Source organism: Chanos chanos, chromosome 4 (assembly GCF_902362185.1).
Source record: "Chanos chanos chromosome 4, fChaCha1.1, whole genome shotgun sequence".
NCBI classification, from domain to species: domain Eukaryota; kingdom Metazoa; phylum Chordata; class Actinopteri; order Gonorynchiformes; family Chanidae; genus Chanos; species Chanos chanos.
The window spans coordinates 33,364,713-33,380,136 of NC_044498.1; the positions used below are offsets into that span (position 1 = coordinate 33,364,713).

The window sequence follows — 15,424 nt, forward strand, 5'->3', positions numbered from 1 at the left end:
CAAAAATACTGTGCATCAATAAATAACAACAATGCAGAGGACACACTGGCATTTTTATCTCACCATCGCTGTTCTATCAGTGTACAGAAACACAGACAGTGTATACACAAGTGAGATTCAAGGAAGCATCGCCCAACAGCAAGCGGCTTAGAATGATCTCTGATTAACAATAAAATCGGGAAAAGCTACGGGACAACGACCGAAATCAATAGCATCTGGCTCCCCCGCCAGGACAAGGAAAAGACTTACCGTCGTATACATCTTGGCTGGATAAACTAAAAGCCTAGTTTGACTCTCCATTTACATAAAGCTTTGCGATGTCATTTTTTGACCGAACCACACCCGTCTGACGGCACTCAGTCCAGCACTTGTTCCCCCCAGCGATTTGATCCCAACCTTGAAATGATGTCAAATCCCCAAGAGAGGCAACAGCTTGGATAGGAGAGTTGACTGCAAAGCGAGATCAGCGTGTCACAGCGTCATCATCCTGGGATACAAACGAAAGCTTCGCTGAAACCCAGCTACTCGGTTGCTGTGTATTCCCGGCACCGTGGTATTATAGCGCCATCCCTGTGAGCACATCGAGTCAGTGCGTATGCCTCATGTCTGGCAGTAGCCTACCACCCAGACAAAAAGAAACTAATCATCTTCCTTCTAATCTCAGAGACGCTGAAATATTGTGTATCACTGATCCTCTAAATTATACAGAAAAGTGAGGTTATTTTAATGTCGAAGCTCTTCTATTTTAATCCCAAATGACTGTCAATTCCAGACAAAACATATAATTTGCTATTTTTTCACCCCATTAGCACTGTCTGCACCAATGCTGTCTGACTTTGTTTCAGACTCACTGGAAAAGAGGTGTGTTTCAATAAATGCCAGGAGAATGTTCAAACAGTCCACCCCATTCACTGTGTGAAATCCAATATGATACAATCTATCCTTGTCTTGGAGAATTAATTTGTTATTTGGCCAGTATTAGTTTGGTAGAGGACCCAACAGTAAAAATTTACTGCTTCAAAATGTGTGGTGATCGATAAGTCCCCTTCACCTTTGCTCCCTATGTAGTGGAACTGGAGGCAAATGAGGTGAGCAAACAGCAGTTTTCTTTTGTAAAGAGATTAGTTTAAACAAGCGTTAGCCCATCCTTTAATGTGGCACTAATTTAAAGCACTAAAAATAATAATACAATTACACTGTGTAAAAGAGCAAAGTGTGTGTGTGTGTGTGTGTGTGTGTGTGTATGTTTGTGTGTCTGTGTCTGTGTGGGTGGGTGTGTGTTTTTATGGGTAATTCCTATATTCCTTATTTCTTATTGGTTAATTATTTGTGTATTGTGTATGTAATGAAATGAATGTATATATCAGCTAGCAGAACAAAATGCCTACTTTTATTTTCCATCTAGATAAAGCTATGCAATGTCATCTTTCCCACAACAGCAAGCCTCTTTAATCCCTACATTTGAGTATACCAACTTGACAGACCTGTGGAGATCCACACATTGTTAAATCACAAAATAGAATGGAATGAGAGCAAAGGAACAAGAGGCAAACACCTGGATCTTGATGTTAGGTTTTGGAATAATTTTTGACATTCTCCATAAGGACAATCAGCAATTCAGTTGTGCATGGTCACAATGTGTTAATTCTAAGGAATTTTCTGTGAAGGACAAAACTGTACAAATGTGATACATCTTCTTATATGTGTGTGATAATGCCTCAATAATTACTTTGTAATTGGCCATGGAGATATCCAGTACATGGTCAGCAGTAACCATGCCAAATATATAGAGACAACAGTTTTTCCAATGCATTTGTTTGCAACAGCACTCCCTAAGAATATGAGTCTATTTTATTTTGGCCTAAGTCTGAGGAGTTGGGAGGGGGCTCCAGATAAAGAAATGCAAGGCACACCCAAAATACACACATGCACAAACACTTTGTCCGCATCCTGTTTTCCTAATCTTCAATGGCTGCCAAAGGGGGCTTTAAAAAGCATCTGATTATTTTCCTGCCTTTCAAAGAAGCATAGGGGAACCATATCAAAAGCAGGATGTTCTCATACTGATCCCTTAAACTCTTTGGATATACGACTATTTTAAAGCCAATTTTTTATGATAAAAAGCAAAAAAGGAGAAATCTATGGAATATGATTGAGCAGATTTGAGGCTATTACATGGCAACATCAGCCAAACTCACTGGCTATTCATATTTTCAGAAGTCAATTCATTTAAAGTCTCTTTGCCCTAGAAAAAGACACCAATTATAGTATATAAAATAACTAGGTCTTTTATACTCCACTTTTTAATGTGGGGAAAATACTTTTTGATAATGCAAACGAATCACCAAAAAATAATAAATAATAAGTTAAATGAATTACAGAATTACCAAAATATTTAAGTGTCACAAATCTGCACAGTATTCCCTGCTTTCAGTACTTTGCTCATCTCGTCTTGTGAAAATAGCACTATTCAAATGTCATTCAAAGTGTTTTGGTGAATGTCTTAGGGAAATTTTTCCCTCTCATCCACAAAGAAATCAATCAATGTACTCTGGATTTACTCTTTTTGAACTTGTGTGCTGCCTTCTTCAATTCAAATGACATGTTTGTGATAACTTTCAAGTCTAAAAATGAAGATGACAATAAAAACTGTAATTTTACAGTTGACTGATCATTTCTGTGTATGCAAGTTGATTTTGGATTTAGGATAATTGTCTTTCTTCAGGATCTTTTTGTAGTCAAAGTTTAGATGCGCAGCAGAGGGTGAAAAAATGTCTTTACATGCTGTAGGGCTCAATCCAGTTTACCTCAACAAGAAGAGCACAGATCTAGCACCATATGGGGTTTGGTGTTGTCCAAGTTTGAGTTGAAGTTCCAGTGCCAAAGCTTTGTTTTTCTTTATTGCTTTCAACAGATGATCTTCTTTTCTAGCACTCCTTCCAAAATGTTATTGTCATAGATGTGTTGTATCTTCTAGGACCTGATTCCACAACATGAAACTAAGTTATCATCATCTGCAATTGCTGTGGTGCTTTGATTTTTCCTTGCTTTCCAAACAAAATGTTCACCTCTTACTGGGGTTAAGAGTTACGGGTGACTTCTTTTAGATTGTTCCAGAGTGTCAAAACCTAAACTCAGTTTATTTTAGGGTGGGTTGAGTCTTTTGTACCAGTCCACTGACTTCTGAAGGCCAATAACATTTAGCCTCCTTCTTTTTCCCATGGTAATGGAAGGTAAAATTGTTTTACATGTGCGCTCTGCTTTTTTACTATCCCTGTGAAAGAGAAAGGCCACAGTACAGTTGACTTTGACAGAGTTCACCCTATTGCTGCTTGTTAATGTAAATTTATTTTGATCTGATTTCATAAACACAGAAATACATAAAAGTATGTACTTGCTTGCTGCACATAACTGAAATTTTTAGTATATCTTCTTTTTTTTTTAACAGTTTATTATAGCTAAATATTTTACATAATAGTTTTGGTGAAAAAAATGATATGTATATAAATATATACAACATATTATATATACAATTTTATGTTTGGTGCTTTAAATTAAATTATTCACTGTGTTAATAATTCTACAGCTTTATTTGCTAATCTGTATTGAGACTGCTTATGCAATGTATTGTTTGTGCTCCAGTCTCTCTAGACATTTGCATAGTGAATAAAATAATAATGTTTTTTTAAAGTGAGTCCAAATCTTGTTGTACACAGACAATGACAATAAAGGTACTTGTGTTCGTATTCATGTTCCACAAAACATCTCAACACTTATGGAATTAATGACTGGTTTGTGCAGGATTAAATTATTGTTCTACTCTGTGTTAAATATTGTAACTTGTAACTCGCAATACTTAGACAAAGCTTTTGTTTTATAGATGATAGCAATTACCACATAAATATGGAACTTAAATTACTTCTTAATGTACAGAGATTTTTAAACTCACACAATGGGAGATCAATATTTTATAATAAATTTAAGATTACTCATTTATGCTTCATTGCATATGTTAGCCTTTGAGCTATCAACATTGACAATGAGCTAATATCTTTAAACACGTTCACCTACATTTAGTCTATTTTTTAAGGGAAAGAGTACACATAAATATATAAATACAGGGTTCACCAGTCAATGTATCAGCTACTGTTAATGAATTTTGTGAAGCCTTGCACTGAGAACTGTCTCAGTCTCTCTTGGAACGGTGCTGGATTAGATCTGAAATAATCCTTTGGGGTTACCAGACCAATCCACCAGAAAATGGTCTGGTAAGAGAGAAGTCTCCCGTTCTTTGAGACAAGAATGATATAGAAATATATTTAACATTGAGCTTGATCTACCACTTAAAAGTTCAATGATATTTAAATATGGTGATTGGAGTATCCATGAAAGTTGTTTGATTACCTCCTGGTGTTCATGAAACCACTCTTGAATCCATTTAGCAGTGTGTGTTTGAGGGTGTTTACTTCTCTGAATATAAAACCACTATGAGAAAACAGTGTTTGCACCATAGGGAGCTAAATTGTCTTCCTATTACATGGGCACCATTCCACCAGAGCCATCATCAGTCCCAATGTATGCCATGAGATGGCTGTCTGTGCCCTACCAGACCCAGAGCAAACTCTGTTTGTAACAGTTATTAACAGGCAGGATTTCTCCAAAAATACACTCATCCATTTCCAGAAAAAATGTTTTCCATATGTCACGAGTCTGTTTTTGTGTCCATTATGCCAAGTTATGCGTTTTTGCCAATTGTTTACAGTTAAAAAGCAGACTGAAAAATGGCAGAAGTACTACAAATACCAGCTCTGTGAAAAATGCTCACATGACAGGCATTTCTGTTGATATTTGGTAAGAAAAATATAGATTCAGTTCTGCAGTACCTTTTTGTAGTTTGGGTTTTGTGGATTTTAGGCGACTAATCTCTTCAGTCTGTCCCTGACAGTGAGGTCAGACTTCTGACAAAGTCTTTTTCCCCTTTTTTTCTTGATATTATGTTTCGTGTTTCTGCAACCATTGTAATGCTGCATCATCAATTCTGAGACCAATTGCTTGGCCTCTTTCTCCCTTTCATTCATTCTTTCTTTCATCTTCTTTTAGAGATCTAACTATAACAGTGATAACTTCAGACCTCATTTCTCTCTCTCTCTCTCTCTCTCTCTCACACACACACACACACACACACAAACACACACACACTAAAATTGTTGCAAATGATATTCAATTTGACATGAGTAATCTCTTTAGTTCTCTTATTTAGTTAAGAGAACTACAGAGTCCTCTCTCTTGAAGAAGTTGCATGTGTTTGTGCAGGCCTATCCATTTTGTTAGAGGACACTTGTAAAGAACATGAACAGAACTGCAAAAATATCAAAGAGAGTTCATTAGGCTTAGAACTCCTTTTGATATATCTCAGCACCTCTGTAAAAACCTGTGATTTAATTTCAGTGCATATTCATTTTTAGTGTGTGCAGAGGTGGAATTCTAAGTTTTTAAGCCATGCGACTGACAGGAAACAATACGTACAGGTCTTCGTGTTGGTGTGACCTGGACAGAGTGGTAAAATTCAGGTTGGACCCGCTTCTTTACTTTGCGCTTTCTCACAGTAGTGTCTGGATCACTCTCGGGGATGTCTACGAGCGGCTTCTCCTCAGAAATTCGGGCGCGCGCGCTCCTCCTGGCATGGCGTGGACTATGCCTGAAGCACTAGCAACAAATCAGATACTATCATTACGTTTCCGAGAAGAAAGTGGTGGGACAATGAAAGTCAAGCTGCTTTGACATGGTTTGATATTTGCTATAAAATTTGACATTTCATTCACTGCTGCGCAAGACTGCACCAAAATTGCATGTCGCAAAACTACGTTAAAAGTGCAAGATCACTTATATTATTCATTGATCACACATGCGCAATGCGTAATTTGCCGGACCTTAGCCACTGCTCCTCATAAACTCAAAAAGTAGAACAGTATGTTCAAAACAAAGTGCAAAACAGTAAAAGCATTTCTTTATAATCACAATGCAGTAGAAAAATGACCTTGTCTGAAGAAGAGGAGACGGACTTACCTCAGATCGAAAGTGATGCGCTCGGACACCAGCTTCTAGAACAAATGAGAAATATTGAAGTAGGTAGCCGTTGAGAAACTGACCATTTAGAGAAAGCCAGCAATGATAAATGAATTTAGGTAGCACACACCACACTCAGAGCAGACTGATAGACATAACTGAGTGAGATACGACATAAATCTTTTTAGTGTCAGTCTAACGTTGGTGTTCGAGGCTGAAGGGACGAATAAGCTACGTGGCAGCGCGAGCCTTTCACAGAATATGACAACCGCAGGAGATAACATATTAATATCAGCAAAGGCGTTGACATACAGGCCATACTACTGAAATGAAAAATATGATATGAAACGTTGTCAAATAGCCAAGATGAGGCGTAGGCTTACCGCGGCTCCTCGAGCGCCTTGAAAGCACTGTTTTGATAGGAATCTTTCCTTCCCGAAGCTTTCGTTGCCAACTACAAAAAAATAAAATTGTGGCGACTGTACCCAGTAAAAGCAAGATTAGTAACAGCGCACACTGGATACTTAAAGGTCTCAGTAAGACCAAAAATGCCGCAGCTATCATGTCGATGTAGGGCAGTCCCACCTGCACGAACGGCTACGCTCCTTGTCTAAATGCTAAGATATATATTCATACTCATTTGGGAATGACCACACTTGAGTCCCTAACACACAGACTGTCTCATGGTCTATTGATTTCAATAATGTGAGACAACAACCCATGACTCAGCAGGACCGTTTTTACAGCTCATGTAGAGGGAGTGAGCATCTGCATCTGAGCTCAGCAAAGCTGTGGTGTCGGTACTTAAAGGTGTCCGTGCAGTTCTGCTGTAGTCTCTAGGTTTCCGGGGTTTATTACCGCTTCATCAACGCTCAGATCATTTAGTAGAAATTTCAATGATGAATTATTATTGAATATGCAACTTTTCACCCAACCTCTCTCTGTCTCTCTCTCATCTAGTTGATCAAGTTGAATTTTACTTTTACCTCATACAGCGTATTTCACAGAACAATAGGGTGCCAGGTGAATAAAATCTGTGATAAGGATACAAAAAATCCAACAGTATCATTGATCTTATGTCTAACCAAATGGCCAGTGGTATGTATTTTGGTTTTCCATACCTTTCCCTCAGGTGTAATACTGTTAGTAGTTGTAGTAATGACAGCAGCAAAATCGAGAACAACAACAACCAGAGGAAGAAGAAGAAGAAGAAGAGGAAGAAGAGCAACAACAACAGCAACAACAACAACGATAATAATGATGATGATGATAATAATAACAACAACAACAACAACAACAAAAATAATAATAATAATAATGGTTAGAGTTGGGATTAGATCTATGGTTAGGATGGAATAGCTTGAGAATGGAGACAACAGAAATAATACAAATATAAAAGGATTAAATAGCAGGGCATCAAACATTAAACATTAAAACACAAGGTAAAAGTGTTTTTTAAGACTAATGGGAATAACTACATAAATATGAAATATGAAAATCTAAGCCAGACCACAAATGTTTTCTTTGAGCAGTGCTTTATATATGTATTTGATTTTAACTAGTTATGGTCATACCAAGTTTGTGGTTTGTGAGAGTTTTCTGGTTTAAATTCATACATATAAAAGGCCGTCTAATCAGATATTTAACTCACACATTTAAGAGAACCAGACTGGAGTAGTTCTTCTAGGTACTTAGGTATACATCCAGTCAGACCTCTAGTGCTGTGTAAGGTTTTTTGTTTGTTTTTTCTTTTTGTTTTTCATTTCAGTTAACACTGAGGATACAACATTGTCTGTATGGTATAGTCTGTCCAAGATCTTTGTCGGTAAAAGTGTGAGTGAGCCTCTTAACATCATATATAGTAAAGCAGGGCTTAATCTAGTGTTTCTGGAGTGAAAGAAATCTGTTAATAGTTAGAGTAATATTTCAATGGTTAGAATGATATTACATTGTTTTACTACTAGTTGAGCATAATTTGTTGTGAGTAAGTCAGTTTTTTCACCAGCTAAGGTCCCAAATACAGACTGAGTTGCAATTGGAAGTAAATATAAATAGGCTTTAATTAACTGAGTGACCTGGATCTTTTCATTCTCTGAGATGAAAGTGGGATGAAACTGGAGGGAGGGGGAGTGGAGAGAGAGAGAGAGAGAGAGAGAGAGAGAGAGAGCCAGCTCTTCGAGGATCGCACTTATGAGCTAGAGATGAGTGCTTTTATTTTGACGAGTCACACATACGCTGCCCGCGGACCGGATGTGCATGGAATTGCTGAGCTGTTTTGGTGGTGGTCCTTGCAGCAAACTTGCAAACATTAAGTGTGTTCTTCGTTATTACTGTAAAATCATTGCCAGCGCGTTTAGTATATGTTTGCGTGAAGTGCTTTGTCAGACGGTTTCGTAGCCTCGATGAAATATCTGTGCAAACTCCTAATGGCGTTGCGTTACTTGCTGTGCACACAAATAACAGTTAGCAACTACTAACTTCGCTAACAACCTAAGCCAGACAGAGCGAAAGGTGTGGTAACTGTGGGTTTTAGGTCGTAACATTTCGGACTAGATTCTGTTAAAAGTATTTGCACGTTGTTGGAGCGCGGTGCTCATAGTAAATTGGTGTAATTGTTTTAAACTTGTTCTGTTTCTCAGGTAACGAGGGAGAGAGTCAATGTCCACATCTGCTGTTATTGATGATGAGGACGATGTGGAGTTCGTTTCCGTAAGTAGTATGAGTTGTCGTTCCGTGGTTTAGAGTCAGATTTAATCCGTCCTGCAAATACAGGACCATTTTGACATTTAATTTGCTACTGTCAAGCACTTGGCAATTTTTATGAAGAAAAATTCATCACTCTTAAGCTAATCACCGCAGAGATCAAGAGTCAAAGTGGCAAACCTTGTGCCTCACCACTCATGAATATAAAACCGCTTTTAGGAGGGTCCTATCAGACCAGTACTTGAATGCATAGATTTGCTGAGTGATGGTGAAGATGATGGTGCCGTCTCTACAGTGGACATTGTGAGTATATATTATTCATGTGAATTAATATTCCCAATTAGAAGAGCAATGTGTAAAAGAGGTTAGATTATTGGTTAACATTTATACATGTCCACTGCATTTGTGTTAAAAGATGGATGTGTACTTTCCACATTTTTTGCTGATATATTTGTGGTTCTAGTCCTCTCTGATATGACCTCATTTTAACTTTCCTGCACTTACATGCTTTGATTGACAAGATTGAGGATCAGGTGGACCGACAAAAGGCTCAAGTCGTGTCTACTTTGGACAGACTGGCACGTCAGGTCGCCGTGGAGAAACAGGAGAGAGCAGAGAAGTGCAAAGCCTTCAAGGTTTTTTTTTCTTTTCTTTTTCATCTTCAACAAACTAAGAAAATAAATCACTTAATCAACTGAGCAAATCAAAAGGAAATAACTCTCCAAATGAAACCACTTTCATTTTACCATAGGAGAGGGTGATCTCGCAGCAGGCTCATGGTCGTCAGGAGCTGGCTTTCAGTCACAACAGTGGAAGCAGCAATGAGGCCAAACGTTGTGTGGACATCTGGCTAAAAATGCCAGGTTGTTTGGAACTTACTGTGATTGTGAAAACATTATTCAAACACAAACCTTACCACCACTGGTGGTCTGTCATGAAAAGCAGCTTCAAGATTAGATTAACATACTTTAATTCTGTAAGTAGTGCATCAGTATTCAGTATCAGTGTTCAGTATTCAAAAAATGTAAGGATGCTTAATCATCACATCATCCACATTTGCTCACCATTTTATGTGACACAGAAACTCTTTGTTTTCTATTTCATATTCTGTTTTCAGGGTTGAAACCTGGTGTGATAAACACTGGGACAAGCTGGAGGCGCAGATCAGCACCGTCAGGCTCTTTGAGGGCTTCTCCTCAGACCTGCCCTGTCATTAACTGTGGCAGAGTATACGACAATGTTGCACTCCTGGAAGGTCACTTGAAAAGGTGGGTTATTTGAGGCTCATGGTTAAAATTTTCTCCATACCGCTTTGAAATGACATCATTTTGTGTTAGCCTAAGTGCTCACTATCATGGAAACTGTGTTTATGAAGTCTTCCCTGTTAACTTTGTGTTATATAGGTTTGACCACTCTCCGTGTGACCCAGGTATAATGCTGAAAGGAAACTCCTGTGCTTTTTATGCATGTGTTCCCTGTGGACAGCATTTTGACAGCAAAGAAGAATGGAGGTTGCACCTGGACTCCAAGGTTTTACTATTTCATGTTTTTTTTTGTTGTGGTTGTTGCTATTGTATTTTATTATATTATATTTCTGTAGCCGTATGCTATAACCTCACGAGCGTAATAATTTGCTTTTGGAGGAAGAGTTTTGTGAAGATGACAATGAGGTTTCTGCAAGTTTACATGTGTTATTTACAAAAAAAAAAAAAAGCAAGAACACACAGTTTCATAGAAGCTCCACTCTTACATAGGACCCCTGACAAATTGTGAACTTGCTATATTTAGTGGTAGCTTCAACATGCTTTCTTGAATTTGATGTGTTGTATGCATTTCCTCTGGTGGTAAGGTAGTGCTGGCAACTGCTGACAGATTTTGGTCCATCTTCAGCTTGTAATTTTTACATGTTGCATTTAGTCCATCAGACATGAATGTTGTTCATTTTGGGAAAACTTTGAATGAAGTTGATTGGTGCATGCAATCTGCAGATGTCCTTGCCGGTGGACTAAATGTGAGTGAGTGAGTTACTAGTGAGGTTCGAGAGTTGCTTAGCATCTAAAACTTTTGCCTAAAAACATTTTTTATCAAAAGATTGTAGGCTTTTATCATGTTAAAGGTGGTACAGCATATCTGAATTGCCTCTGTCTTGTTGCTACTCCACAGGCCTCCTTAGCGTTATCATGGGCAGTGCAAAGTGATTGAATACAAGGGAGAGTCAAAGAGAGAATAGTGGTGGAGTTCCGAAAAATATAAGCCAACTGCTTTTCCAATGAGGATTATATTGTAGAACCCAGTTCCAATTTTGGGATTTAATTTTAAGAGACATTTTCACAAGCCCCCACTTAGAATTTGTGACTCTAAACATGCATATCATTGTTATTTTTAACTGTTTTTGTAGGTTTCTTCTCCCAATCCCAATGGCCATGCCAGTTCACAAAACTATCAGTTGATTGTATGCTTTGCCTGTCCTGCTTGCTACCTCCTCTTCAACATCAGGGATGAGTGTCTTCAACATATGTCTGCCAAAAACCACTTTACTCACTCCATCACTCTTCATGGTGAGAGGCACATAGTCTTCCTTATATAAAGCCCCTTTAATTATTCATGTGTCCAAACTGACTGAATACAACTGTTCCTGTTTCTGTCAGAGAGGGGGTTGAATGACACAGTGGGCTTGATGTTTACTGTGTGTTCCTCTTGGTCAAGAGATGGAAGACATAAGATGAATGTTATGACAGCAGGACATACCCCATGCAAAAGAATTTCCAATGTAACATACGTTGTTTTTTTTTTAACTTAATTTGGTGTTGAAAAAGATAACTTTGTAAGACCACTTTGAGCAATTTATTTTTCCAAAAGATGGAAAAGGAGGCCAAATGTTAGGAGTTAACATGTTTTTTTTTTTTTTTTTTAAAAAAGTAAATGTACAGATATTGTGTCTTAAATGTTTTATGTGTGGTGAAAATATTTTCACAGAAGCATCAAAAATGTTAGCAGTGCCCATTCCCATCCCACGTTATGTAAAGAACCGTCTAGTTGCTCTCTGTAAAGAGGTTGGATTCAAAGTGAAATGTACGACATGCTCTAAGGTGCTAACCTCACATATGGAGGCCCGGGCACATTTCAAGTAAGTTTTTTTTTTTTTTTTTTTACCTGCTATTTTTCTGTCCATCCATTGAAATGGCTTTTACTTTTAAAGGTTGTATTTGTTGTTTGTGGCATTCCCTCACACATTTTTTGCAACCACTAACATTATTTGTTTTTGTTTCATTTTTTTTGTTGTTGTCTGTTGCCCTGCGATATCAGCGTGCATTGCAGACAAGGCTGTGCGATAGCAGAAGCTGATCAAACTGTGGCACAGGTTATGAAACAGATGGTAGTGTTGGGCTATTGCTCTTCATGCACCAAAATCTTCTTTAAACGAGATCGGATCCAGAGTCATCAGCAGCAGATGCAGCATGAGGTTGATGTCATGAGCAGTGTGGGCAGAGCCTTCTTGCACTACAGCAACTTCAGTGAAATCCAACACCAAGCCAAGGTCACATCAACAGCATCTTGTAAACGAGGCAATCCGATCAAAGCATCACAACACCAAAAGAACCTGGTAAAAAACGACCTCAAGGAGTCTCCAGCTAAGCGAAAGAGACTCACGCAGGCCGAGACAAGCAGCCGCACGACCGTCGCTTGGGCCTGCGAGTGCGGTTTGCGTTTTTTTGAGGAAGATCAAGCCAGCAAGCATCTCTTAGCAGCCAACCAAATCTTTCATAAATGTGGCGTATGTGGCAAGCTGATGGGAGAATCCTCCATCGCCCGTTTGCACATGAGTCGATTCCATGGGGGTGCTCACCTCTCCAACTTCCTGTTCCACTGCAGGAAATGCACAGTGGAAATGCCAAGGATGGAAGATATTTTGTCACATATTAGCGGTAGCCACAGAGGACATACCTATTATGAAGAAAAAGAGGAGGCTGAAGAAAAGATCATAATTGACTCCTCTGCCAAACCATCTACCAGTGGTCGACCAAGCAGGCCAGCAGTCACATCCAGTGTCTCACCCCCCAAACGTGAGGAGAAGTGGCTATGTAGAATGTGCGAGGACCTCTTTGACTCTGAGGAAGCTGTTTCCAAACACTGTGGAGACTTCACAAGTCATAGTTTTCAACGGTTTGCCTGTAATCACTGCCCACAAAAGTTTTTCAAAGAGTCCACGCTCCGTCGACACTGTGTAAATGAGCACGACGGACAGATTGAGGTGCGTTACTTCTGTGGACTTTGTGACAGCATGGTTTATGATACAGAACAGGAGTTTCTCCAGCACTACACTAGCCTGCACAGCAAGGATTACTACTGCTTGGCGGCAAGTGAGACCACAGTTGCCGAGATGCCTACGGAGTCACCGGCGATGAGTCAAAGCCCTGACCAACTCTGCCCTTGCATGGGTTCAGAGAGAGCCAAAGAGGAAAAGAAGGCCGCGTTTACCAAATGCATGAAACAGCTGGCCAGCGAACACAAATGTAGCTACGTCTGTCGTCTGTGCGACACAAAGACGTTTTCTTACGCAGAGATGAAAACACACGTCCATCTGAAGCATGAGGCTTTGCAGCAGAAGAGCTTTGATGTTTTATGTGCATCCTGTTCAGAGGGTTATAAAGATGTGCCTAGTTTCCACTCCCACTACCATGACCAGCATTGCCCTCTGGAGCCCTGTGTGGGCTACTGGATGAGTGAGATCAACGGAAAACCATCCTCCTCTGCCAGTTTTCTGAATGCAGAGGAGATATCCCCTGAGAAGGAGGGTATGGTTATATTTATTCATTTTTTCTGTTCTAAATTTATCATTGTTTTATCTAGAAGCATAGCAGTGAGTATTTTAGCATTTCTGGAAGTTCACCCTAAAGTTTTACTTCACTTTCAGCTTGATTTAGCATTTGAAGCATTGTACATTTACCTATTGTATAAAATAACAATCGGTAGTTTCTCATAGGCCTACATCATATGTGCAAGTAAAAGGTGTTGATTAGTGAAGACCGTAGATACTAATACTCAAGGGAAAAAAAAGTCACAATGCAGTTCGGAGAGTCTTTGTTGAGTAAAAAACATTTTTTTGTAAAATGAACTTTGTTTTTTAGCAGAAGAGTTTCAGTTCATAGAGAATGCTGTTGCTGCAAACTGTGACCAAGCTAAAGAAGAGCTTGAGCCAAACCAGACTGACGTAGAGTCTGAGGAAAATCAGGGTGAGTCTAATATTAAACCCCTATTCTTCCTGGCTAGGTTTTCTTTTTCTTTTCTGAATGTCTGTCCAGTCTTGTGTCAGCATTTGTTACTGAACTGACTGTTCTTGCATTTAAGTGTCTTATTCTTTAATATTTGTCTACCTTTTTTAGTTCTCTCTCTCTCTCTTTTTTTTTTTTTTGGTTTCATGACTTTTGTGGGTGGTGTTCAAAACACAGATATAGTACTCTGACAAAAATTAAAAAGTAAAATATAAAAATATTTTATTTCCATTCTTTCAGATGAGTGTGATGATGACATGAGGCGTGCTTTGGCCTTGAGTGAGGAAGACGTGAGAAAGCCTTCAGAGTTTGACATTGGTGAGTCATTCTTTTTTTCACCCGCACTTCTCTAGAAGTGATTTTGACACTGCTCCACATCTGTCATTCTTAAAATCAGCATTTGTTGTCTCCAAATTCTCCTTAATATGTAAGGCTGAGTTCACAGCACTTAACTCTATATTCATCTCCGCCAGCTTTGCATGCATGAAGAGTGTTGTCATTAGGGTATGTTCAGTTGTATTTCTTGATCATTTCTTCATATTGGGGTTTCTGGAAAACTCTATGCAACTGCTGAGGTGCTCTTCATGGACACATGGTGGAATTTTGGGGCTACACTTTTAAATCAGTGGTTACAGATGGATGAGATATTGCCTCACAGAGATTTCATTAAAGAGCAGGACATGTTTTCACTTACAATACGTATGGGGGAAAAAACTTTACACTCACAGTAGACTTTACGCTTATCTTAAGTCACCTAAATGTCAAATCCACACATATAGATGGACAATTCACCACATGCAAATCTATCAACCACATCACACAATATTTAGGAATCTCTTAAATATTATCCTGGACTAAGTTTATTTAACTTTTCAGGCCAATCTCTCCCTTTTTTTACAGAAATGGAGGAGGCACTGAAAAGAAGTCTTCAGGAATTCTGATGAACAGTACTCCTGGTTTTGGAAACATTTGATTTGTTTTATATTTCAGTGTTGTCCAGATACTGTACTAGTTTGTGCACAGAGGTTTTTTTTATGTAACGTCACGTATCCCTTCTAGAAAGTCTGTGCAAAGAGTTTGTTTTTTTTTTAATGTGATGTCACGTTCTCATTCAATAAAGTCTTTAATGATTTAAAGGGTGTAACCTTCTTTGTGCGAGCCATCTGGATTTTGTCAAACTAGTGAGGTCAGCTTAGTTAGACCGTAAAAATCCCACCCTTTCTGAGGAGCCGCAGGAAATCCTGCGATCACTCACTCCCCCGTGAAGGAGTGAACTCCGGGGACGTTCCAACCCATGTTTGGAAATGTTACTCATGGGCGCTGTCCAGCAAGGAAGCTGCTAGAACGTTCTCCAGTAAGAATAGTGGATATATGCAACACCC

At 38.9% G+C, this 15,424-nt stretch overlaps 2 protein-coding genes across 2 annotated transcripts in view; one reads left to right on the forward strand and one right to left on the reverse strand.

The window, feature by feature from the left end:
- dst (dystonin) overlaps positions 1 to 6,630 on the reverse strand; it is a 116,231-nt gene extending 109,601 nt beyond the window's left edge. Inside the window, exons 1-3 of the mRNA XM_030770487.1 lie at positions 6,450 to 6,630; positions 6,067 to 6,101; positions 5,527 to 5,706 (exon numbers count right to left, since the gene is read on the reverse strand). Coding sequence (XP_030626347.1) covers positions 5,527 to 5,706; positions 6,067 to 6,101; positions 6,450 to 6,630 — 396 coding nt within the window. The remainder of the gene's footprint in view (positions 1 to 5,526; positions 5,707 to 6,066; positions 6,102 to 6,449) is intronic.
- A 2,094-nt stretch (positions 6,631 to 8,724) lies between these two features.
- znf451 (zinc finger protein 451) lies at positions 8,725 to 15,106 on the forward strand. Its single transcript, XM_030771866.1, has 12 exons — positions 8,725 to 8,775; positions 8,989 to 9,072; positions 9,291 to 9,404; positions 9,521 to 9,632; positions 9,887 to 10,037; positions 10,173 to 10,299; positions 11,168 to 11,327; positions 11,746 to 11,896; positions 12,076 to 13,565; positions 13,899 to 14,003; positions 14,283 to 14,360; positions 14,943 to 15,106. Exons 1-12 carry the CDS (start codon positions 8,725 to 8,727, stop codon positions 14,981 to 14,983), a joined length of 2,664 nt encoding a protein of 887 aa, XP_030627726.1. The 3' UTR covers positions 14,984 to 15,106.
- The last annotated feature ends 318 nt before the right edge of the window (positions 15,107 to 15,424 follow it).